Source organism: Cutaneotrichosporon cavernicola (genome assembly GCF_030864355.1).
Source record: "Cutaneotrichosporon cavernicola HIS019 DNA, chromosome: 5".
NCBI classification, from domain to species: Eukaryota; Fungi; Basidiomycota; class Tremellomycetes; order Trichosporonales; family Trichosporonaceae; genus Cutaneotrichosporon; species Cutaneotrichosporon cavernicola.
This window is the reverse complement of record NC_083397.1, coordinates 199838-222724: the sequence shown is the minus strand read 5'-3', so window position 1 is coordinate 222724 and position 22887 is coordinate 199838. Positions and strand designations below refer to the sequence as shown.

Below are 22887 nucleotides of genomic sequence, written 5' to 3'. Positions count from 1 at the left end.
TAAAGATTTATTGCGGAGGACACTGGACGCTTAGCAGCGGGAAATGGACTGGTGATCAAACTGCCACGAAGGCAAGGATTGCAGCCACGAATCCAAGGGCAGCACCAGTGTGGTCAATAGCGATTGCCTGAGCAGACTTCCGTCAGCTCTGTCTAAACTGATTTACTCACGCTCTTCGGCTTGGCAGTGGTGCTCGCGGCACGTCCAGAGGTGCTCGTGGCACGTCTAGTGGAGCTGGCACCGGCCGGAGCACCGATGGTCACGCGGGTGCCAGTTCCGCCACCTCCGCTTCCACCTCCGCCGCCGCCGCCACCTGAGACCGAGATCGAGATTGGAGGTGGTGGCGGCGGCGGCGGATCAGGACCACCTGAGCCATCCGTCTTTTCGTCTGTCTTGCACCAATTCTCGAGCGTGTCCTTCCACGTTCCAAACCCCTCCTTGCCCCCTTCCTCCCCTGCAAAGTCTGGGTGATTCACGCACACGTTGCAGTTGGACACGGCGTTCAGATTCTCAGTCTGTCATTAGCCATTGGGGGGGGGGGGGGGGGGGGGGGGGGGAGACTCACTGAACACATGCCCTTGCACTTCTCGGTGTCAACTCCGTCGCAGAGATCAGCGCCAAGGGCACGGATTGTGGTGCACTCATCGTCGCACGTTACAGCTCCGGCTTTGCACAAGTCCACGACCGTAGAGAGGGTGGACAGCTCGTCTTTTTGAGACTGAAGAATGGGTGCGCTCGGGAAGCAAGAGATGCACTGGTCGAGCTTGGACTTGGAGTCGTCCGTGCACATGGCCGTCCTGCACGCCGTATCGTCTATGCACTCTGAGTTGACCTTGTCGACCACCTCCATACAGGTCGATCCACAACTATCCTTGCAGTAAAATTGGAGGGTGCCCCAGGCAACCGTTAGGAGATCTGTAAGGGCGCCGCCCGGCCCCTCCTGGCATGACATGCAGGCTGAGGCCGAGTTGAACTGGGTGCTGCAGAGATTCTGGCAGCCAGAGAAGCTGAAACTCGAGGTGCCGCATTGCTCCTCTAGCTGGGGCTGGATCGTACTGCACTGGTCGGTGCAGCTTACCCCTTGGTTCTTGCATTGCGCGTCCATGCTGTTCTGCAAATCCTGTACCTGGGAAACGCTATCCGGCGTTGCACTGTCTGCGTTGAGGTTGATGCATTCGGAGCACTCCTTGAGTGGGTCAAGTAGGTCCGTCTACATGTCAGAGAGGCTGGGCAAACGCTCACCGTGCAGGCAGCAGCACAACCCGCAGGCTGTCCGCCGCAGAGCGAGTTGATATCCGCCACAGCTGTGGCGCACGTGCCACACGAGCCGTATTCAGTCTTCGCTGTCCCCTGGCAGTTGGACACGAGGCTACCAAATGAATCGACCATGGTCCGTGAGTCCGAGGGGACAGTGGGATCGTTCCCAACGCAGCTCACACACTCGTTCACTGCTTCGACGATGTTGGTCTTCGGTTATTGATGTTTAGAATAGTACTTGCCTTGCACACGGCTTGGGGTCCATCGAGGCTGGCGGACCTCGCGTTATCAATTGCGCCCACGCACGACGTGCAGGTTCCATAATTGCGGCCCTGGCGGGAGTGCAGCGACGTTGGAGTGGCTGAAGCGACCACCGCCGACACTGCGAGGGTGAAGAAGGCCTTGGAGATAAGCATGAGGAGTGAGGATGCTGGCCTCAAACTGCCAATCCTGCCGCCATTTATATACTGCCCTCTTCTGAATACTTGCTCTCCATGCCACGGCCGGTAGCCAGCCAAGCTGCCACAAAAGCGTTATGCTGTCATTCATGCCCAAACCGCCCATTTGCTTACTCGGATGCAGCTCCCTGCCAAGAGTTCATGAATGTCTCGTGATTACCCACAAGCCGCCACAAGATAGATTTCCTCACCCAGGGTCTTGGTTAACCTGAAGGAGTCGCTGAACGAGACAGCTTACAAGGTAAGGCTGTGCATCGACGAAAGGGACTGATGTCAAGACGGGGCTGTGCACTATTGTGCAAGACCGAGGAACTGACGGACCAGTTGGGTGAGTCATCTGACAATTGCATGACAATCTGTGAGACATGATCGGATGACAAAAGAATGATGCCAAGACACCGGAACTAGGCACCTAGGCACCAGTTATGCCCCTAAACATTCCACAATCTACTTTCAAACAAACCTTCCGAGTTACTGGTAGTCACAGACTTCACCGGCATCTCCGTCGTGCATGGGCAGAAATATAGTCACGAAAAAGCTGGACGGGTTAGCAATCCAACCAAAGATCTTGTCAAGAGACAGTAGCACGCGCTGCCCGCTGCCGATGCTAATGACACGCTCTACCAACTGAGCTAGACGCCCTGTCACTCGAGGAGCCAGTTCTTCCCTGATCAATGAATCGTTCGCTTATGGTGTTCATGGCGGAAAGACATGTCCGGTGACTGCTCTGTAGGTATTTCATGCACCGCATTCTTGTCAGGAAAGTTCCAGACGTGCGTGCGGGACCCTGTTCCTACTCGGAGCGGTCAGGCAACCCCTCCGAAAGGTAGCCGAGGTGGATCTTCGGCATCAACATTGTGTTGGTCTGGAATCAGATTGGGATTGGGCGTCGCCTATGTCTTTCAACGAAAAATTAGGTTGAAGGCGGTGTAAGTGGGCATCCCGTTTCTTACAGGGACTGGTCGGGACGGCGTCTCGATGGCATGACCTTGCGGAGACGGAAGGATTGAGTTTGGCCCAAAGACTGTCAAAAAACGTTCACCTCGGTCTCTGGTTCTATGGAGTTGACCCACGATCGAAATACACGACACAGCAAACACAGGGAGAATGGAACATTGGGGTTGAATGGGAAGAGAGCATGACGGCAATGGGGATGGTTCCATGGAAGGAGTTCAGACGAATGAAAACCGTCGACTTTGGGAATGTCAAAAACGCCGAAAGTGGGTTGAGACAGGCTAAGGCTACAGTAACACTCGCGCTAGTTTTGCAACCGCGTTGCATTGTTTGGATTGATCTATGGATGGTAGACATATTGTTGGGTACGTTAGGGATCCATGCAGCCAGGCGGGCGCGCTGAGAAAGTGGCAGTTTGCAGCCCACATCTTCAGCTCAAATAGAAGGGATGAAATGTATCGCGGTAATATTGTGGCAGAAGACGGGCTGGAGCGGAAACTACAACCCTGTAGTACGAGAGCGGGACATCATACACCAATGATGAGCCGCTTTCATTCCAGCTTGAGGTGCGGCGCTTGATGAGACGGTGGAGCTACTGACTCACGGAACAAGATGTGGAGCAGGCCAGGGAGAGTTGAGCGCTGACCCACGTGACCTTCCGAATAAGCCTCAGCGGGTCACGCACGGCGGCGCCTCAGCCACCCCTCGGGCTAAGCGAGTAAATACCCACAGTGGCTTGGGCGCAACGACATGCCATGCTTCGGGGCACGTCAAAAAATCCCCCTGCCCTGCAGTACCGCTTGTTCGGACAAACCACGCAATTGAGCGTCGCTTCGGGATTTCCACTCTCCAGAAACGGCTGTCGACCGGACCAGCTACTGCTTTCGGGTTTCAGAGCGATTTCCCATGCAGGCTTTAAAGCAGGCAGGATAACGTGTGTCTGCATCCTGAAGCCTGGACCGATCGCCACATCGGCTATATTAAAGGTTAGTTACCCCTCGAACAGGGTGTGATAGAGCATCAAGAGGAACTATATGTCGCGACCAAGTGATAGACGAAACTCTCGTCAGAAACCCCGTCGAGCGACATCCGCACAATCTGCCAACGATGGCAGTGTAAATTAGCCCGACAGGGATTTGCTTGTGAAGCTGGGATAATCTAGTGGAGCCCACGTCGCGATGGGTAAAGAATGAGGAGACGGAGATCGAGTTTTGGCGGTGAGCCAGGAGAGGACCTCGGGTTGATAAGATAAGGACGGAAGTGAAGGAGGAACGGCGGGCAAGAGGGACGAGGGACAAGGGAGAAGGGAAGGATGAGGCGCGATGACGGCCGAGGAGGAGGAAAATTGTGGCTTGAGATACAACCTTGGAGGTCTGAGTCGACCAATGGACTGTTCTTAGTTGGGAAATTGTAGAGTAGTGGCGTACCGAATACCGCTGTACATCTTGACTAATTGTTAATACTAGCTCACTAACCATCGCTCGTGAGTGACGGGCCTTGTAATAAGAAACGACAAACTCGTGTGCCAGTAACGAGCCGTCGTACTTAATACGACGAGTCGTTCCTTGACTACGACAGCTCGTTCCTCAGTAACGAGGACTCGACACTGTCACGTGATATATAGTAATCTATATATTAGTGTTCGCTATTACCATCTAGTTCCAACGTATGTATCTCCTTGTTACCCAGTCAAGAGGCTACATTGGAACTATATCCACCCCCCGCAGATTTCGAGTAATCGACTATCGGCGAATAGTATCTATCCGCAACAGAGATATCGCGAGACAGGCCTTCTGACTTGTTACGGGAATGAATCCATATGGTGAAGAGCTTGTCGAGGGGATAAACCCGCCCCTGCTTCGCTAGCTGGGACAATGGTATTGTGTATAATCTCCGACGGTGTCGATGCGTGGAGTTCGGAGACCATGCAAGTCTGCCACAGTCGCTACGCACTCTGGAAATACGGTGGTAGACAAACCAAGGCGACGCAGGGCCGCTTCCCAACCGAATTGGCTTTCATGGAATTCTGAAGCTCACTGTCTGGAAGTTCCGACGTCGACTCTCTGTTCGGCCAGGAACCCTCACTCCAAGTCCTGAAGAGACGCTGAACTTGTATAGCCTTGATGAATCGCGACCGAATACGAGGTGCGATGGCACGGGCGCGATAAACAGCGGCGGGACGAGTGTGGCGGACTGAAAGACTGCGGTATTCAAGCAACGACGATTGATCCGTTGTGGAATATACCTGTCGATAGATTAGGGTAATAAACCGGCGGTTTGGGAGAGGCGGCTTGTGATGGCGATGTTGACTCCTATCGATCACGCTCCGGCAATCTGGCCGCTTGGCGGCCTTTCCTTCAGGTCCATCGTACATCCTGCACGTCATTGTGTGCCACCTCGATCAGTTGGCTTGTCACCGACTTGGCGTGGTCGGCCTACTCTCCTGTCCAGAGCGACGACCCGCAGTTTGTATTCCCGATCCACATTCTTCTCGACCTCGAAAACCTGTCCCCAGCAATCGGATTGGCCGCGCTCCGCGCATCTGGCCATCTCAGAAACACCTGGTATATCAACTTGTATCACTCTCTCTTTCATGTTGGAAACTGTCTTTAGTCGTTAGCAGCCTCTACTTGACCGCGGGTTTGCTTCCGGTTGACATCCTCATCGTCCGAGCCACTTGCATTACATCTACCTAGTATCCATCTATGCATACTGTACTACTGGGGACGGCAGGCTACGTTGCCTGCCATCCCGAACCTGCAGCTGAATCTGGCCGCTCTACTTTGAACTACAGTAGCATATCGTTAGTATATTCGCCTCTCAGTAGAGAGCCACCCCGAAAAGGTCAGCCACCCACCCATATCTGAAGCATGCACTCTCTGTGTCTGTGACGAACCAGTCATACATTCCGCATGAGACATGCATGCTGGAACACCAGACCGTTTCAAAGGCCAGGCATATTCGGCCTTCGGTCATGTCCGGAAATCCGGTATGCGGTATGCGGTATGCCGGTTGTTCTTGGCGTGACGCGTCCGCGTCCTTCGCGTCTCGTCGACTGTCGTCTTTTTTTCCGGACGCATGCCCATCCCCTCCACCAGCCAGCACATTATGCAAGTCCGGTATGTCCACATTGCCGCCATCGGCTCAGTTCGCCTGAACCGAACTCAAGAGGAGAGCACCATAGGGGTGTGGCTTGCGGCACGCCGCTCGGACCGCTCGAGCCTTCGTCTCGAGTGTGCAAACGTGGACAGCCTTTCTCATTCACCACAACAATGCCAGACGGTACAGCTCCGCTTCCTGTCGCCATCGCCGGGCTGTTCGACAAGTGTCCGGTGACAGTCCTGGACCACTTGGCCTTCCCGCACCTCCTCGAAGCCGTGCTCGACTCTGCATCCCCGTCGTCCCTCCTAGCACTCCGGACAGCCTGTCGCGCACTAAAAAATGCTGCCGATTCTCGACTGGCCCACCACATTGTCCTTGTCGACGCCCTCCGCACCCCCGACCTGCTACTACGTATCCCACCAACACTATTCGCACACACACGTATCCTCGAATTGCGTGCTCTCAAGACCGAACACCAGCACGCCGGGATAGCATGTACCGGGTGCGGCGTGCGCCGCCGCGACGCAGCCATGAAAGCCCTCCAAGACGCAATGCCCCTGTTTACGGGACTGCACGTCGTTCGCGTCGGTGACCTGGGGTGTGACTGGGCCGAAGCGGCACAGTTCAAGCGCCTCCGCACGGCATGGGTGGTATATGACGCCGCCGATCCGCTCCCCGTCAACGCTGAGAATGTCGTCCTCAACCGAACGGTGGGTAAGGCGCTCTATGGCCTTAAGGGACACGTGTACCTCTACCCCCCGTGTGTTGATGTACTTGCCGACCTCCTCGATACTGTTGCGGACACCGTCTTCGCCCGGCGCCAATCCGCGACATTCACTCTCGTTGACGCGGAGCGGTACGGCCTTAGCCCTGGTTGCGTGCGCCAAGTCCTCAGTAGACGCGGTGGGCAGAACGCACGTGTTGACCTCGTACGCTTCCTCTCGGTATCCGAGTTCGGCGCGGTGGCGGGCGAGGAGGTGCTACGTCTCCTTTGACCTGTGCTCGGCAGGCACCGGGGGCCCGCCTCCACTTTGTTGGGCGGTCGTTCTTGTCGTGCCGCTGCGGTTCAAGTCCGCTGAATATGCAGCAATGGGCAATGACTGGGGAGCGTGTTGGTCTCCACGCCAATTGGAATGGCCGAGTAGTTGATGGCTAGCCGGATTGTCGACCGTGAAATGGGTCATCCTTTAGGACTAGGCGCTGGAAGTCGACAGGATACATTCTGGGGCGGTGCTCGTATGTATCTCACATGACATTCCTCTCCGCATTGTCCTTGCCACTCGCCTCCCAGCTTGCAATATGCTCAATGCTCAACTACACCATCCGCCATGCCGCTCATGAGACTCTTTACGACTTTCGAACGGACAATGTCTCCACGATCTGAGGAAGAGTGAGTCCCTTCGAGATCCTGGCTAGCCCATAATGGAAGTTAACGGCAGCAATGTACCCAACACCGACACCGTTCCTGAGGAGGAGCTCTGGCACCTCCTCGAGGACGACAGGGAGCGATACACCGATACCTTACCATTCAGCGCCGTCCGGCTGCATCCCCAACAACTGGGGAGCTACCGTGGACGACGTCGTGCTTCGTCCCGTTGGCCACCCTCCCGGACTCCTATCAGCCTCAGCCCCGTACCTGCGTCCTCCGAAGACGAAGACGAAAGTTGGTCGCTTACTTCCGAAATCGAACGTGCAGAGGACGACGAAGCCCACCAGCCGCTTCTGGAGGAGTTGAGGTCGAGCACGCACAGTCCCTCTCCTCTGTCCATTCGGTGGCTTCCCTCCCTGCCCGGTGGCGAACCGTCTAGTCTCCAAATGCGGGAAAATCTCGCCGAGCACGCTGAGGCGAATACTAGCATGTCAGCCTCAAGAGGACCGAGTAATGAGCCTATACACAGGCCCTCGGCTCCTCTCCCATTCGCTGCCGCCCTAAAGGAAGAGCGAGCCTTACGCTCTCCTCGTCGCTCCGGCGACACTCCAGCTGCTCGGTACGCTGCTGCGCGCGATAGTCAGCGCGAAGCAGAGCTCAAACGGCTCTCCCAGATAGTGGAGGCACAAAGCACGGATGCCATGGCGATGGGTCGGCGCATATTAGCACTCGAAGAGGACTTGATGCGGAGTCAACACACGCTGAGGCATATCCTCGCTGCGGTGGAGGACCAGAATCAGCCACCAGCGTACACTGAGGATTGAGGGAGGTAAACGGAAGGAGAAGAGGAGAGGAATGAGGAGACGGAGGAGGATGATGGGAGGCAAGGTCGCAAGTAGAACGGTAAAGTTACCGATCGTGTGGGTGGAAGGTTACTGTAGGAGCTAGAAATCGAACTGTGTGACGGCATGTACCAGATTTCTGAGCAGAGCGTACACTCTCGTACACTCTCGTACACTATACACGCGACCCACAGCGACCGACATTCCAAGCCCGAGTGGACGGTGGTGTCACACTTACATATGTACATGCTTACAAGTTGTTCTATTGTGCAATGTCCCTGCGCCAAAGTCTATGTCTTTGTCTATCTCGAAGACACGCCGTTCTATGTCTTGGTCTATCCTGAAGACACACCGTCCGCGGCGGACGGCACGCCTTCCCAACCCTCCCCTCCGGCGCTACTCTTGAGTGGTGCGAGGCCGACACCACGGGGCTCGACACGGTACGCGCTGTACACGTTCTTGAGGAAGCTGTCACCGAGGATCCACGCATCGGCTGCTTCGGTCGTCGACTCCCAGCTCGACACTGCGCCAAAGCACCACGTTCCTGGCCGCCCACGCAGGGCGTCGTACCCGCCAGTGGCGGCAAAGTCTTCTCCGCTCCCGCGCACGATAGCGAGGTCCGCGTTGCGCAGGTAGAAGTGCTGCTCGGGCAGAGCACCCAAACGCGTGCCCCCGTAGTCGCCGAATGTAAAGGACGCGTTGATGCCTAGCGAAGCGCTACACTCAAAGGCGTACGACCCGTCCTTGAGGTCAATGACCTCGGTGTTCAGGGCAGCGTAAAAGGCGTCCACCTCAGCCTTGGGCCCGACGATACCCGTGCTCCCGCAGTCGAGCACGGCCATACGCACAGTAGAGGAGAGGCGGCGGCCATTAACCGCGACACCTCCAGTGGCGATGTTCCAACCCGCCTCCCATCCCTCCATTGCCGTGTGCGCATAGTACGTCAAGCCGCCGTCGTACAGACTTTCGTCCACTCCGCCAAAGGTCACGCTACCCTCGACTCCGGGACGGCCGAGATACAGCCCGAATTGGCCGTCGTCCCACTCCCTCGAGGCCGCCTCCCACCACGGCTCGACACGCTTGCTGCTCCCCGCGCGCGTCGCCAGGCCGAGTAACCCGCTCTGCGCGGTACCCCAGTTGGTAGTGTGTTTGCTGATCCCAAAGTAGGTGTTGACAGCCTGACCGCCGATGCGGACCACGTCGCCGCCCCATACGCCAGTGGTCCGGCCACCGTCGATGTAGTTCATGGCAAAGAGCTGGTCGGTAGGAGTGTAGGTTGACGAGGCGGAGGAGTCAAAGGTAGCCGTGTTTCCACACTCCGAGTTGTCGTCGCAGCTGCCGATGACCCATAAGTCTGTGCTGCCGGTGTCGACGTAGAGGTCGAGTTGCTGGGGTGGGGTACCAATCTCTGCGCGGATCGAGTATGAGTCTCCCCATGCTTTGAGGCTTGGGTTAGCGACGGGGCGTTGGTTGGAAGGGTGTGATTTGTTGTGTTTGGTTGAGGGGGGGGGGGGGGGGGGGGGGGAGGGGAGGAGGGGAGAACAGGGAAGGGTTTGTTGTAACAATTGAGGGGTTGAAGGATCAAAGCATCATCAGAATTCTAGGATCTATTACTCATTCATCTACACCTTGTTCTTCCTCGAGCCATCTGCCCATACTACCATTTCCCTACTATCTACTCACGATGCAATGCCCCTTGGCTGGCGAATATGTCTTGAACCGTGACCATGTCTGCGCTTCTGTAACCGCTCTGAACCGGATTCAGAGCTGTATCTACGCTTTGCCCTTGCAGCCTCTTGTTGAGCCCAATGGAGGTCGTGCCCTTGACTCGCAGAGTTGACGGGGAAGGAGATGGGGTTGGGGTTGGGGTTGGCGTGTTGGGGGATGGGAGAAGGGAATGCCACCGGGGCGAGGGCGGCCAGCGCCAGAACAGCGAATGCTGACATTTGGAAAGTGAAAGGGGATGAGATGGAAATGGAGAGAAAGAGAAAGAGAGATTAGATGTAGATGTAGTGATGGCTTTGGTTTCTAGGTACAACTGCCAGCTGGTCAACTCTCACGCCATTTTCCTTATTATCCTAAAGTGGCGTCCGAGGCTTTGAATAGAAACTGATGGGTTTGCCGAAACAGGACAAGAGACATGATAAGATCCAGGGATATCTAGGATATCAGGGAAATTCGAGGTCGGGAACACTTGGCAGATCGACGGCCCCAGATTTTCATCCACACGTTTTTCCTCGAATTTCAACGTCATAACTGATGCTCAGACCTCGTTCTGCGCATCTGACGAGCAGACGACAAAGTCAAGCCAAGCCAGTTGTCATGTCCATCCTGTCCATATCCATGCTATTCCGTCCAGTCCTTTACATAAGCATCATCACTCTTTCTTTTTTCCCCTGCCGCTGCGCCGCAGTGCCAGTGAGGCCTTCAATTCCATCCCACCCCATCCCGTCCAGCCACCCAGCCTCCACTCCACTCTACAGCCTACCCCGGAACCATATTCTCCTGATTTTTCCATTCCTCTCCTGATCTCCTGAGTTCGAGCCTGGTCGGGCCAGTTCGGGCCCCGAGTCGGGCTTGTGGGGGGGGGTAACTCGCTTCAACTTGTTCCATGATCCGGAGCATGAGACACAGCTCCCATGCTTGGCTGGCAATGGCCCCTCTACCAACTTACTCCACAAGCCAAACAGATGCATGTCAGTCTTCCAGCGTCAGCATCCAGCACAAGGTCGTAGAGAGGCCCGAGCCAGGTGCGCCTCAACTGCGTATTTACTGCGTACTGCTCTCTGCGGTCTGTTCATCGCAACCACTGTGCTTGAAATAGATTCTCGCTATGACATTCATTGCTGAGGCACACATAAACCGCATGGTCTATGCGCGTTCAGATCATCACCATCACATAACATCACATCAAGGCTGTGCAATGTGAATGCCAACGCACAAACCAAGTTGGCTAACAACCACAATACACAGTGCACGGTGCCCATCTTCCCCTTCCCGAGGAATGATGGCTGCTTCATTAACCAGGCATAACCCTTCACCCAACTCCTTGATCCTTGAGTCGTTACTTCATCCATCATTAATCGTAATCTCTCGTCTAATCTACTAACCCCCCAACAGCCTATTAAGAGCAATATTAGCCTCCTTGACCATCCCCCTAGCCGCATCACTCAACCGCCCAACCTGTACCTCGGGTGGCTCGAGCTGGTGCGCAACATAATTATGCTGCAGAAAAGCGTCTCCCAGACCCCACTGGGGAAACTCAGTCCCAGCTTCGTCGCTGCCCAGAAGCGTACCCGTACACCACTGGTCCGCCTCTCTATTTGCCAGCGAGAGTTGGTGCGGAAACCACCTAACCATGTCGTCTCGCCCTCGACATTCCGCCACGTCCACCCATGTGGAAGGCCAACAATCGCCAGCAAAGCAAAACTCCAATGTATGAAAGAGGCGGGGAAGGAAATACGTCTCCCCGTCGACAGTAAACGCCCCGGGGATGGCCGCGTATATCTTCTCGACGGCACGAATCGGCCCAACCAGACCACTCAATCCCGTATCCAGCATAGCGCTTGGACGGCCGCCAACCGTCCCAAATGGCGTATCCTCCAACCCGACAGCAATGTCTATGTCTGCGCCATTGATTCGCACACCGTCAATCCCGACAGACCACCATTTCGTCAGGTTGGCCTCTGTGCCCTTCAATTCACCCTCAAAGAGAGAGCGGTCAACACCGCCCAGAGTAACGCTTCCTGCGCCGCGCACCGTCGTGTTCAGAGGAATGGGGGAGAGCCAGTCTGCCGTCTGGCCGACGAAGAGGCCGAACCGCTTTTCTGGCCATGTGTCGATCACGCCTACCCACCATGGCGGGATGGAGTAGCTGCTTGGTGGGCCGAAACCGGCTAGGCCCGATGCTGTGTGGCCCCAGCTGTCGGTGTGGCTCGCGAGTCCTGGTGTCAGGTGGGTTCGAGCGATTCGATTGTTGAATGAGCGGGGATGGAACAGACTCAAAACAAGCAAGCACATTCAATAATTGAATGGAGGAGGAGGAGCACGCACCCATCAACGTCCTGGCACGCATGGACCCAATACCGATCACATCGCTCGCCACGCCGCCAGATACCTCCCCCGCACCGTAGATCATTCCCCAGCTCGCTCTTGAGCGGGTTAAGGAGGAGGAGGAGGAGGCGTCGAAGAGGGCGCTGTTAGCGCATTGGGGGGTGGTACATTCCTCCATTACCCAGAGGGCGGGGGAGCCGGTGTCGAACATTAGTTCGAGAGGCTGGGAAGGGGTGCTGGGGTTAGTGTGGGAGCGTGGGCAGGGTTGGGAGGGAAGGAGGTGGTGGACAGGTGAGGCCGATTGGCGTCTTTTGTGGGCAAAGACACTGGCGATCGCTGAACGTCTCAGCCAGTCCCAGCACTCACCCAATATCCATCACGATCGAGTACTGCGTCGCAAAGCTGTGGAGGGAGGCGGAGTTGGTGCCATCATGTTGGGAACGTCGGGTGCGCCGCGACCTGTGGGCTGGTTCTGGGGTGTATCGGAGGGGGAGGGTAATGGGTCCTCGGGGGTGTCGGTCTGTCGGAGCGGCGAGGGCTGGGGGAGGGGCAAGGGTGAGGAAGTGGAGGACGAGGAGGGGGAGGATGCCGAAGAGAGGGAGAAGAGGAAGCGCCGGCATGGGGGGCTGAAGGTGGGAGGGTGGGAGAGTGCTGCGGCTGATCGATGACAAACGATGGATACGACGCTGCGCTTCAAGAAAGCGTAGAATAGATAGAGTAGTGAGTAGATGTAGGAAGACGATGTATGTCAGGTAGAGGTAGTCTGCTCGCTACCGCAAGGGTGTGTGTACAGTCCGCAGTCGGTCCCAACTCGGTTGATCATCTGAAGATCAGGCATACCTACCTGGATACCGGAAAGAGGTTGTCAGCGGCAACGTAACAACTTGGAGTGCCCCAGGCTGCAGCCTGCCAGTGAAGATGCGAGGACTGGTCCATGGCCACGAGAACGGGTGTGAACAGAAGAGCAATGACAAGGGCGGAGGCCGGATAGCAGTAGAATGCGCAGCAGCGGGGAGTGCCTATGCCGTGATTGCAATGTCCCGCGTCATCTCGTCGTTTCTGCATCAAAAAACATGAAATGGAATAGAGTTGAGTTGGATACCAACATGGCTGTCCTGGTGTCCATGTCTTGGTCTAGAGGTACAGTTGTGCAGGCCAGGCAAACTGCTGGGATCATCAATCTTGGCCTCGTGGGGGGAGGAGTGTTGACTGTGGACCGAACCGGAGATGCCCGATGCATCTCTCGATCTCTCGGAAAGATGTCATGATTGAGTCATTCCATCACAATGAGGCGAGGCTGCAAACCTGAGCTGGACGCCGTGCTAACGCAGTGGCCGAGGAACTGTAGTCACGCCCACCAGACGAGACGTCGAGAGGAAAGAGGCCGATTGTCCATGGACGACTGTACGCGCACCTGGGCGGGCGGTACTCTGAGTGGGCTACAATGCGACATTGTCAGTACACGACGTGGATGTAGATGCTCCAGCAGGTTTAGACTACCCTTGCCAACGTTGCCAAGTTCGCTCACTGCATCGTTGTTGTCGTGTCTTACAGTGACGGACGCGCCCGAAGTGTCTTCGTATCCCGGCTTCTGGCGAGTTTCGGGAGCGACAGGATCAGCTGAACAAACACGATATCTCGGCGTCTATTGTTACGCGACCAGGTATTGGTCAATTCGTCAACAACTGTCGGCAATGTGGTATGTTGCACGTCTGTTGATGTATTCGAATGGCTCGATGCCCAGTATTCCGAAGCAGCGAGAGGACCGAGCAAGCCTTGGCCCGTGCCAGATCTTTTTCACGCGCGTGACTTGAGGCTCCTGATCGGGCACTTGTCGTGCGATCAATGCGTCGGACCGCGGACAAACCGGGCTGACTACTGATTGTGTATAACAGTCATCATCTCGCCACGGTTCGCACAGCTCGCCAACATTGTCTAGCTGGTGTCGGGAGATTATGGACTGACAAATGCCCTAGCCAGTCAGAGCTATTGTTCTTACTTGATGCTTTGGATCAAATTGGTATTGAGGGTTCACACTCTGATTTTCCAGGGAGCTTGACCGTCATTCCAACAACCTTCAGTATCAGTCTCCAAGATAGTATAGCCCACGCACGAGGTCTCCGGAGATAGTATAGCCCACGCACGACCTCGGAGACCTCCGGCAAGCATTACCTTTGCTCGGTGTAGTCGATACTTGACCCAGCGCCAACCCCTTATTGTCTACCTGGTGTCCATTTCGAACGGCGATGGTGGCGTCGGAGAAATGAGGAGTACACCATTACGCCGGATCAACAATGTCTGGTCAGATGACTTGTTGGCTGACTGCGTGCTGAAACAACCGATAGTGACAGCCACCTCCTTGGCAGTGTGCTAGTATACAGCCACTTTTGCACCATACATGGCCTTGGAGCTATAAATGTAGCCAGAAGAATCTTGCATCTCACACCGCCCTAACGAAACCTACCAACAATGTCTCTCCTCCGCACCACCCGCGCCCTTGTCTCGGCCCGCTCGGCATCAGTCCGCACCATGGCCACCGCCAGCAACACCGTCAAGGTCCACGTGATCCGCGGCACCCTCGAGGGCCGCGACGTCCCCTCCACCCCCGAGGCCGTATACACCGCCGAAGTCCCCCACGGCCTCAGCTTTAGCGAGGTTCTTTCTCGCGTTACCCCCGAGGCCTCGATGTCGGGCTGTTCGTGGGTTGCGCGTGCCGGCACTGCACCGGCGGCTGTGTGGTCTGTCGATGAAGGCGTGCGCCTCCTTTCCACCATGGCCGATGTTCCCGTTACCACTGAGACTCGCGTCGACTGGAGCTACTTCCGTGACCTGCCGCCGGCTTGGATCCACGCCCGCCTCGCGCAGGACGCTAGCCTTACCCCTGCTCAGCTTGAGCACGAGTTTGGCCGTATCGCCACCCAGATCTAAGCGAACCACATTTCACCACGCCACGCCAGGCCACGCCAGGCCACGCCACACCTCGGTGGCGGCCGACTTGGTGCCCCGCCCCCAGCACTCCACACTCCACACTCCACTGTACCACTCATCACCTACGCCCCTCGGGGCTGTTGTCACCTACCAGCATAGCTAGCATAGCCAATAGTTTGTTCCCATGGATTATATCTGAGCACTGTCGTCGACATGGTAGGCATTCTACAATCCACCCACCCTTCTAAACCTCCACGCCGTCGTGACGCAGCCATCGAGCACATACGCGGCACAACATTGACCGAAGTTGTGGTTAGCGTCAGGAGGGACGCGCGCGTGTGTACTAGGTGCTTGAGGAATCTGCCTGTGATGGTGCAAATGTACAGTCATGTCATGGAGACGGGACTTGGTAAAGATTCACGTTGACTTGATAGTTGATAGATGAGAGGCGCGTCGAGTCTTGTTGTTGCCAGGTGACCAGAATGTCGTTCCTGCCGACCCAAGGCTGTGTGGCCAGGCTGGTCTGATAGTTGGGTTGCCTGGTACCTTGCAACTGTAAACTTGGAATGGAATCCGGGATCCGTGTAATCCCCTTGATTCGTATTAGAGTCCTATTGCTTTTGTTATGCATTAGGACTGACCAGTTTAGCTGTGTGACTGTGGCTGTGTGCCTTTGTGCCTTGTTACCGATTTATGGTTGGACCGTTGACAGGCTAATCGACGCGCTCCTGAATTCAAGGGTGATCAGAGGGTAGAGCTCAAATGACCTGACCTTTGAACACGCACTGCCTTGCATCCTTGCATCCTTGCATGCCTTGATCTCTCTCTTCTTGTTCAACATTACACTACACTCTCATCTCTCTCTCCCTCTCTCTCCCTCTCTATCACTCTACATTGTTCGCTTGCCACACATCTTGCCCATCCAGCACACGCCCACTCCACACCCCACCCAACCCCAACCCCAACCCCAACCCCGACGCCACCGCAATGGCCTCCCCACCTTCCTCACTCGTACCCCCAGTTGGCGCATACAGCTCGCCATGTTTGCCTCCAGAATGGTGCGTCCTTTGTCCCTCCATGCTAACACCAGGATGTGGCAGTACTCCCCCGAGCTTGACGAAGTCTACTTTATCCATCCACCCACTGACCAGCGAGCATGGGAGCACCCCCAAGGCAAGGAGGCTGAGACGGCATTCTACCAGTGGCTGGGAGGCCAGCTGGGTGCAGGCGGGTTTGGGGGCACGCCGCCTCCGACTTCGCCACCGCTCAACCTCAATGTCCCAGATGGCGGCCCACTCAACCGCTCCATAAGCGCACCCACAGCCAGTGGCGCAGCCGCCGAGTTCTACAGCTTGGGCCCCGTCGCCCACGAATACCCCGACGCCTTCTCTACGTCAGTGGTTCCTCCCATGTTGCCAGATGGGCCAATGGACCGTGGCCTCTTTACACACGGGTTTGGCAAGCCCGTCAAGAGCTCGGCCGGGTGGAGCTTCAAGCTCAAGGACTTCTTCGTCGGTGACTTCCAGTACCGGCCCCCTCCCCCGCGCCCACAGCCTCTCAAGCCCAGCCACCTCGCCCTTATGGGCCCAGCACCGGGCAGCTCTGCCACTCACGCACCGACGTACGGCACGTTCAAGCCGCCGTCGATCAAGTACGGCCGGCCAAACAGCTACTCGGAACAGTACCCTGGTCCGGACCCGCTCGTCACTCCATTCCCGCTACCAGAGGCACCGAAACCGCCCTCTGTGCCATCTCACCTGCCGCCTTCGTACCAGCAGTCATTGGGATTCCAGTCACAATCGCAGAACCCATACGGTGCAACACCGTTTCCGCAGCCAGCAACGACCTCGCCTTATCAACAGCCAGGCCAATTCGGTGCGACCCCGCCTCAACCACAAACGTCACCGTACAACCAGCACCAGCAGCTCCCAGGCGGCAACCCTTATCCTCCCCGCCCGACCAGCGCATACCCTCCCAGACCGTCGGGCAACCCGTACCCTCTAATGACTCAGCCAAACTACGGCCCGAGTCCGACGATGAACGCGCTCTCACAGGCGCCCTCTGGTGGTTCTGGCTACGTCCCAAGTTACAACAACTACGCACCCCGGCCTCCAAATGTGGGCGGCTATGTGCCAGGCAAGATCAACGCTGGCGCGTTCAAGCCCCGACCGCGCGGGATGGACGACGACGAGGACTGGACCGAGCAGCCTGTCGAGTGGTCCCAGCCAGTTTACGGTGGTCCTGATCCCTCACCGCCGCTACCGCCGCATGGGCAATGGTCGACGCAGGGCCAGTGGCAGTGAGGAGGGATGAGTGTTGCGGGCGAGCATTAGATTACGAGACATAGATATGTAGACGCGAACCGACACACGCGCATGCGGGGAACGTTGAATTCATTGGGTGGACTGGTCTGTGCATACTGTTCCAGCGTTGCGGCTTTCCGTTTGATGGTGTTCTGTTTGGATGCATGCTTAATTGCCCACTGCAGGTTAACGCAGGTTGAGAATGTTGGTAGAGTTTAATAACAAACACTTGGCGTCATGGGTAAAAGCTAACGAGCTGACGCCCTGGTCGGTTGGAATGACGGCATGTCATTGTTCATAGTTGGAGCTATTGGAGGTTGAACCGATCCGGAAATTGTCCACGTGGACTGCTAATGGCGCCCAAACCCGCGTAAGTCGCTTTTTTAACCCTCAAAATGCCCTGAGGTAGTTTGACCTGGGAATGGTTAGAATGAAGAATAGCGCTCTGTTGACTATTTCAACTCACCAAATTCTTAAATTACCAAATTAGTGGACACAGTGATTTGAATGACGCGGGCTCGGTTTGCGCAGTTTGATATGTTGGATAGCAATCGTTTAAAAGTAACTTGAATTAAATATATATACTTGCACTACTCACAACCGCATTCCGCAGCAACAACCCAACACCACTCAACCACTGAAACACGGTAATATCCGGTTCCTATTCCATCAATCCATCTTGATGCATGTTTGTGCAAGCCGTGCAAATAGCGTTGTGTTGCAGCGAATGGACTGTAACACTGTTGAGTCTTGGCGGGAAGACAGGGGGAGGCGTATTTTCTAACCCACCCAGGCCACCCACTCAACCGCCCATCATACTGGGGGGGCAGGGGTTCAGGCACCGCAGCGGCAACTGCGCAGTAACCATAAACGCGCAGTCACTAGAAACGCGCAGTCTCTCTTCCTTGAACATTCATCACTTTCTTACTCGTTTATCAATCTTTGCTCACTCTTGATAACTCTTCTACTCAACCCTTTGCTCATCATCATCATCATCATCACCATCATCATCATAATCGCATCACACCTCTTGCCCATCGCCCACTCCACTCACTGTTCAGTTCATGCCGCATGTCGGCACGAAACCGTGCGCCCGCTCCATTTGACCAGACGTTAACACTAGGCCCACGCAGCATGACATGCGCACCAACCTTCCCCTTTCCCTCCCTTCCCATCCTCATCCTCGCCCTCCTCTTCACCGCATATGCTGCTCCGTCTTCAGCATCTCCACAGCCCAGGATACCCCACCCAAATCCCCAAGTGCGGAATATCCGACCACGGGCCGAGGCCATGGCTGCAGCCCACCGCGCCGGCACACGACATGTCAAGCGCGACCAGCAGGCTGGCGTCGCGTACGTCCATCCCAAAACAAGCTGACCCCAGGCTACTAGATACGGGCGCGGCGTACTTTGCCGAGATTGAGATTGGGACACCACCCCAGAAACTCAAGGTCATGGTTGATACCGGGTCGTCGTTCCTCTGGGTGCTGGATGGGTGTATCGATCCGTCAGAGTGCGGCAAGAGTCCAAAGTTTAATCCGGGGGCCTCGAAGTCGCTGTCCCAGACGACGAAACCGTTTCACATTCCATACATGGACGGGTATACTACAGGGCATGTGGCTTTCGATACTGTTACGCTTGCCGGCCAGACTGCCAACCAGGTCAAGTTTGGTGAGTTGGTTGGGAAGCCACAGCTGCGATTCAACCAGTTGAATGGCAGCTGCAGCGAGAGTTGGAACGCCGTCGGTTGGTGGTTGCAGTCCGCAGCTGGATGCCGCTTAAGCCGCAGTTGAGGCCAGGGCGCTCCATCTCCTCCCCTTCCGCGCTCCAAAGATTGCGCGCTGACTCTAGGCTTGTCAGATAACCTCACCGAGTGGAACATTGGCGCGGCGGGTCTCCTCGGGATGGGACCTGGCCCGGACTCGTGGTGGCGCACAGTCGTCAACACCTGGTCCAAACCCTACTTCTCCCTCTTCCTCGACCCATTCTCCCAGGATGCCGACAGTTACAACCCGCAGAACGGCGGCGCGCGTCTCATCCTCGGTGGAACAGACAGTTCATTATTCACCGGCAACATGTCGTGGGTCCCTGCCCAAACCGACTTGTGGTGGGCGGTCGGCCTCGAGTCGGCAACCATCAAGGGGCAAGACGTCTATCTGAACGTTGACAAGAAATATTGCATCGGCAACCGAACGATTGCCATGTTGGACAGCGGGAGCACGTTTATGAGCATTCCTAACGACGCGGCCGAAATAATCTACCCTGCGCTCGGGATGCAGACGATTGGCGGCTACGACTTCATACCCTCCGACAACATGACCGGATCAGACACGACCGTCATCTACACCTTTGGCGGGATAGAGTACCCCGTCGACGGGGTGTGGGGATGCGACACGGCGGCCGATATTGCAAAGGCGTTCGGATTATCCGTGCGCGACCTCTCGGGATCGCCATACTGGTGTGTACCGAACGTGGTCATCAACACCGAGCAGTATTGGGTGTTTGGCGCGCCGTTCCTCCAAACAGTCTACTCGGTGTATCAGGCCAACCCACCACAGGTCGGATTCGCAAGATTGTCCAAGGCAGCAGTGGATACGGGCAACGGGAAGAACGGGACGACGCACGTCGCTGGTGCGGACAGCAGCGCGCGGAGGAGAGGTGTCGGTCTGGCGGTGATGGTGGCGGTCGTGGTGAGCGTGCTCACCAGTATGTAATGGGGCTGTATCCCTTAGATTGTACAATAGTAGGCTGTATGGCAAGGGTAATTGGTCGTACGGGCTTTAGGGGGGTGCTGCCGGCCTCACGTTTGGCAGTGGTCCACCCAACTGCACGTGGTCGTACATGTAGGGGTTGAGCCAGGGCGCGGGTTCCTTGGCGTCCTTGAGCCTCACTCCGGAACAACTGTGGTACTGATCAATCTGAGCCTGGCCAAGTGGTGGCCAGGAGGTGCGGTTCGACCCGCTTGGCGCACCGAAATTTCCAAGGAGCGGCTTACCGGATCGTCTTCCCAGTGGGTGTTGGCGTCGTCAGAGGCCTCTCACTCCATAACTCCCACCTTCAATCCTCCCATCGCCCATCAACAGATAGCCCGATTCGCGGATCGCGGATTATGTCTCTCACTGTGTTTACATGAGCAGAGGGAAGTGCGTGTGGTGGTGCAGCCGACTGATAGCGTGCTGGTTGTCCTCTATACTTGCCTGGGGGGATGAAAGCGGATGTTGACAAACCTGTGAATGAGTGGATGGTGGCATGACGATGATGATGTGAGCAGTCAAGCCTCGAATCTTTGGAGCCCCACGTCAAAGCATAAACAAACAACAAACAACGGCACTGCTTTTGTGTTTTCACGCCATGGGCCACTTGGAAAGAAGCACATTCTGCACAAGCACTTGCACTAATTACTTGCACTTGTGGTGCAATGACAAGTACGAGAGTGCGAGAGTGCTGGGAAGAGGTAGATACGCAGCTGCGGTGGAGAGCGGGCATGCCAGATCAGTTTATTTGCACGGGGCGGCGAACGCCACTGGCTTCACTCACCAGGGTCAATGTGAACGCCAATTTCAATGGCCATTTCAACATCTACTCAAACGACTGATTCAAAAGACTACATCACCACGTACCGTATCGTACATTGTGCCAGTCGGACCGCTGCGGCATGGCCATCGCCCACACGGCCCCCGCTGTCTATCTCGGCCGCAAACCTCGGCTCGCGCGCTCGCGACCGACCTCGACCCAACACTTACCACCTTGCCTCAACACCTACACCTACACCCTACCTCAAAGCCCGACGCCTCTCGGAATCTCGCACAGACCACATACCCCGCATCGCCCAGGCTACCCGCGCCGGACTTGTCATAAAGATAAACCCAAGGACAAGACCCAAGCCTTCTCCATCACTCTCATTTTACACACATGCTCCTCGGTCTGTTGTTGGCGGCCGTCGTCGGCGCTGCGCCAACGGCGCAAACGGGAATCTCACTCCCTCTGCGTGCCCCTCGTGCGCCGCTTGGTGATGATGCCGATGCCTTTGCGGTCGCAAGGGGAGAGCATAGGCGCGCTCTGGCCAAGTACGGGTATGGGCGCCAGAAGCGCGATATTGAGTGAGTCTGGCGTCCTCCATGGACAACTTCTCCCATCCTCGCCGCTTCTTCTCCCCCCTCCGTTCCATGGATGCCTCACCTTCCTCCCTCCCTCCTTCCTCCCTCCCTCCCTCCCTCCCGCCCTCCCACCCTCCTTTCACAACTCCCACCCACTGACGGCAGCCTCAAAGGATGGGGATACGGGTACACCGTCTCGGTGCAGGTCGGCACCCCCCCGCAGACATTCGACGTCATGCCCGACACCGGGAGCTATGACTTTTGGCTGATCGGGGCGTGCGACAATACCACCGAGTGCGGCGATGCGAAAGTGTATCGCACCGCCACATCCAGTTCCTTCCAAACCACAGACATGGAGTTCCAGGCTGGACCGTATGTGGACGGTGGCGTACAGCGCGGCATGTGGGGTTCCGACCAAGTACGCGTGGGCCAGCAGGCCGTATATGCGTCCGTGGGCGTGTCGAACGAGACACTCAATTGGCGCCTGGCAATGGATGGGATCATGGGTTTCGCACCCGGGGCGACGAGCATACACACCCTTCCTTGGTGGTTTCTGGCGGTGGCAGAGTGGACCGACAAGCAGTTCGGGATGCACCTCGGCCGTGTGCCGCCCAACATTGGAGCGAACAAGGCGGGCGCCGCGGGGTATGGCGACCTGACTCTTGGGTGAGCTTGCGTTAGCGTTAGGAGACGGCTGACAACAGCGGCGTGAACCACGCGCTCTTCACCGGTGAGATCGTGTACTATCCCCTCCTAAAGGGACCCCAGTCGACACATTGGGAGATTTCGATGCGCGTGGTCGTAGGCGGGAAGAGTGTCGGCTCGGACCTGCCAGCTCTCATCGATTCGGGGACTACTCTGGTTATCGGCCCTGCGGCATACGTGGAAGCGTTCTACGAAGCCCTCCCCACTCTCGTCCTCTCGGTGGGCGGCGGGCAATACGTATACAAAGCCGCACCGCTGGGTGCGGGTCTCAATTTCGGAGGAGAGACGTACTTGTTCGACGACGACGACCTGTGTCACCTCCGCGGCAGCAAGGCATGGTTCGCGGCCAACGGCGTCGACCTTCCTGAGGACGGGGACTGGTGCCTTGGCGGCGTGACGGGTCAAGGCAGCCTGTCGAACAGCGGCAATGTGGACACAGGCGACCCCGCCATGCTCGACTTCGACTTCTGGATTGTGGGGATCACCTTCATGAAGAATGTGTACACTGCCTTCAGGGCCGAACCACCAGCAGTGGGATTCGCTCAGCTTAGTCCCGAGTCGAATAAGAAGTACGCGGTCTCGTCGGCGGCAGCGACGCCGACGGGACGCGTGCCTGTCGCCACCGTCTCTGTGGTGAGCGGTGCCGGGAAGATTATGCCGTCGGTAGCGGTGCTGGTGCTTGGTGCTGCGCTCGTCCTGGCGCTATAGATTAGGGACAATGCGGACAGCTGGGGCCTGTTATTTCTAGGTGATACCTTTACATGTGTATAATGACATCTGTTCTGAATGTCTTGAGGGATTTGGAGGGGAGAATGGACTG

General features: G+C 56.6%; 8 protein-coding genes across 8 annotated transcripts; 6 read left to right on the top strand and 2 right to left on the bottom strand.

Moving 5' to 3' along the window:
* Window positions 1-55: 55 nt before the first annotated feature.
* On the bottom strand, window positions 56-1389 carry CcaverHIS019_0500980 (uncharacterized protein; the record flags this gene model as incomplete). Its single annotated transcript, XM_060601219.1, has 4 exons — window positions 56-136; window positions 171-515; window positions 566-1210; window positions 1243-1389. 4 exons carry the CDS (start codon window positions 1387-1389, stop codon window positions 56-58), a joined length of 1218 nt encoding a protein of 405 aa, XP_060457735.1.
* Window positions 1390-5941: 4552 nt separating this feature from the next.
* Window positions 5942-6766, top strand: CcaverHIS019_0500970 (uncharacterized protein; the record flags this gene model as incomplete). Its single annotated transcript, XM_060601218.1, has 1 exon — window positions 5942-6766. The coding sequence occupies one exon, from the start codon at window positions 5942-5944 to the stop codon at window positions 6764-6766; it is 825 nt and encodes a 274-aa protein (XP_060457734.1).
* A 333-nt stretch (window positions 6767-7099) lies between these two features.
* Window positions 7100-7964, top strand: CcaverHIS019_0500960 (uncharacterized protein; the record flags this gene model as incomplete). Its single annotated transcript, XM_060601217.1, has 2 exons — window positions 7100-7161; window positions 7211-7964. The coding sequence occupies 2 exons, from the start codon at window positions 7100-7102 to the stop codon at window positions 7962-7964; spliced, it is 816 nt and encodes a 271-aa protein (XP_060457733.1).
* Window positions 7965-8317: 353 nt separating this feature from the next.
* CcaverHIS019_0500950 (uncharacterized protein) lies at window positions 8318-9928 on the bottom strand (the record flags this gene model as incomplete). Its single annotated transcript, XM_060601216.1, has 2 exons — window positions 8318-9428; window positions 9666-9928. The coding sequence occupies 2 exons, from the start codon at window positions 9926-9928 to the stop codon at window positions 8318-8320; spliced, it is 1374 nt and encodes a 457-aa protein (XP_060457732.1).
* Window positions 9929-14504: 4576 nt separating this feature from the next.
* On the top strand, window positions 14505-14963 carry CcaverHIS019_0500940 (uncharacterized protein; the record flags this gene model as incomplete). The annotated part of the gene is made up of 1 exon (XM_060601215.1): window positions 14505-14963. The coding sequence occupies one exon, from the start codon at window positions 14505-14507 to the stop codon at window positions 14961-14963; it is 459 nt and encodes a 152-aa protein (XP_060457731.1).
* Window positions 14964-15950: 987 nt separating this feature from the next.
* Window positions 15951-17266, top strand: CcaverHIS019_0500930 (uncharacterized protein; the record flags this gene model as incomplete). Its single annotated transcript, XM_060601214.1, has 2 exons — window positions 15951-16021; window positions 16054-17266. 2 exons carry the CDS (start codon window positions 15951-15953, stop codon window positions 17264-17266), a joined length of 1284 nt encoding a protein of 427 aa, XP_060457730.1.
* Window positions 17267-18556: 1290 nt separating this feature from the next.
* Window positions 18557-19979, top strand: CcaverHIS019_0500920 (uncharacterized protein; the record flags this gene model as incomplete). Its single annotated transcript, XM_060601213.1, has 3 exons — window positions 18557-18618; window positions 18650-18936; window positions 19117-19979. 3 exons carry the CDS (start codon window positions 18557-18559, stop codon window positions 19977-19979), a joined length of 1212 nt encoding a protein of 403 aa, XP_060457729.1.
* Window positions 19980-21177: 1198 nt separating this feature from the next.
* CcaverHIS019_0500910 (uncharacterized protein) lies at window positions 21178-22775 on the top strand (the record flags this gene model as incomplete). Its single annotated transcript, XM_060601212.1, has 3 exons — window positions 21178-21365; window positions 21528-22028; window positions 22067-22775. 3 exons carry the CDS (start codon window positions 21178-21180, stop codon window positions 22773-22775), a joined length of 1398 nt encoding a protein of 465 aa, XP_060457728.1.
* Window positions 22776-22887: the final 112 nt, after the last annotated feature.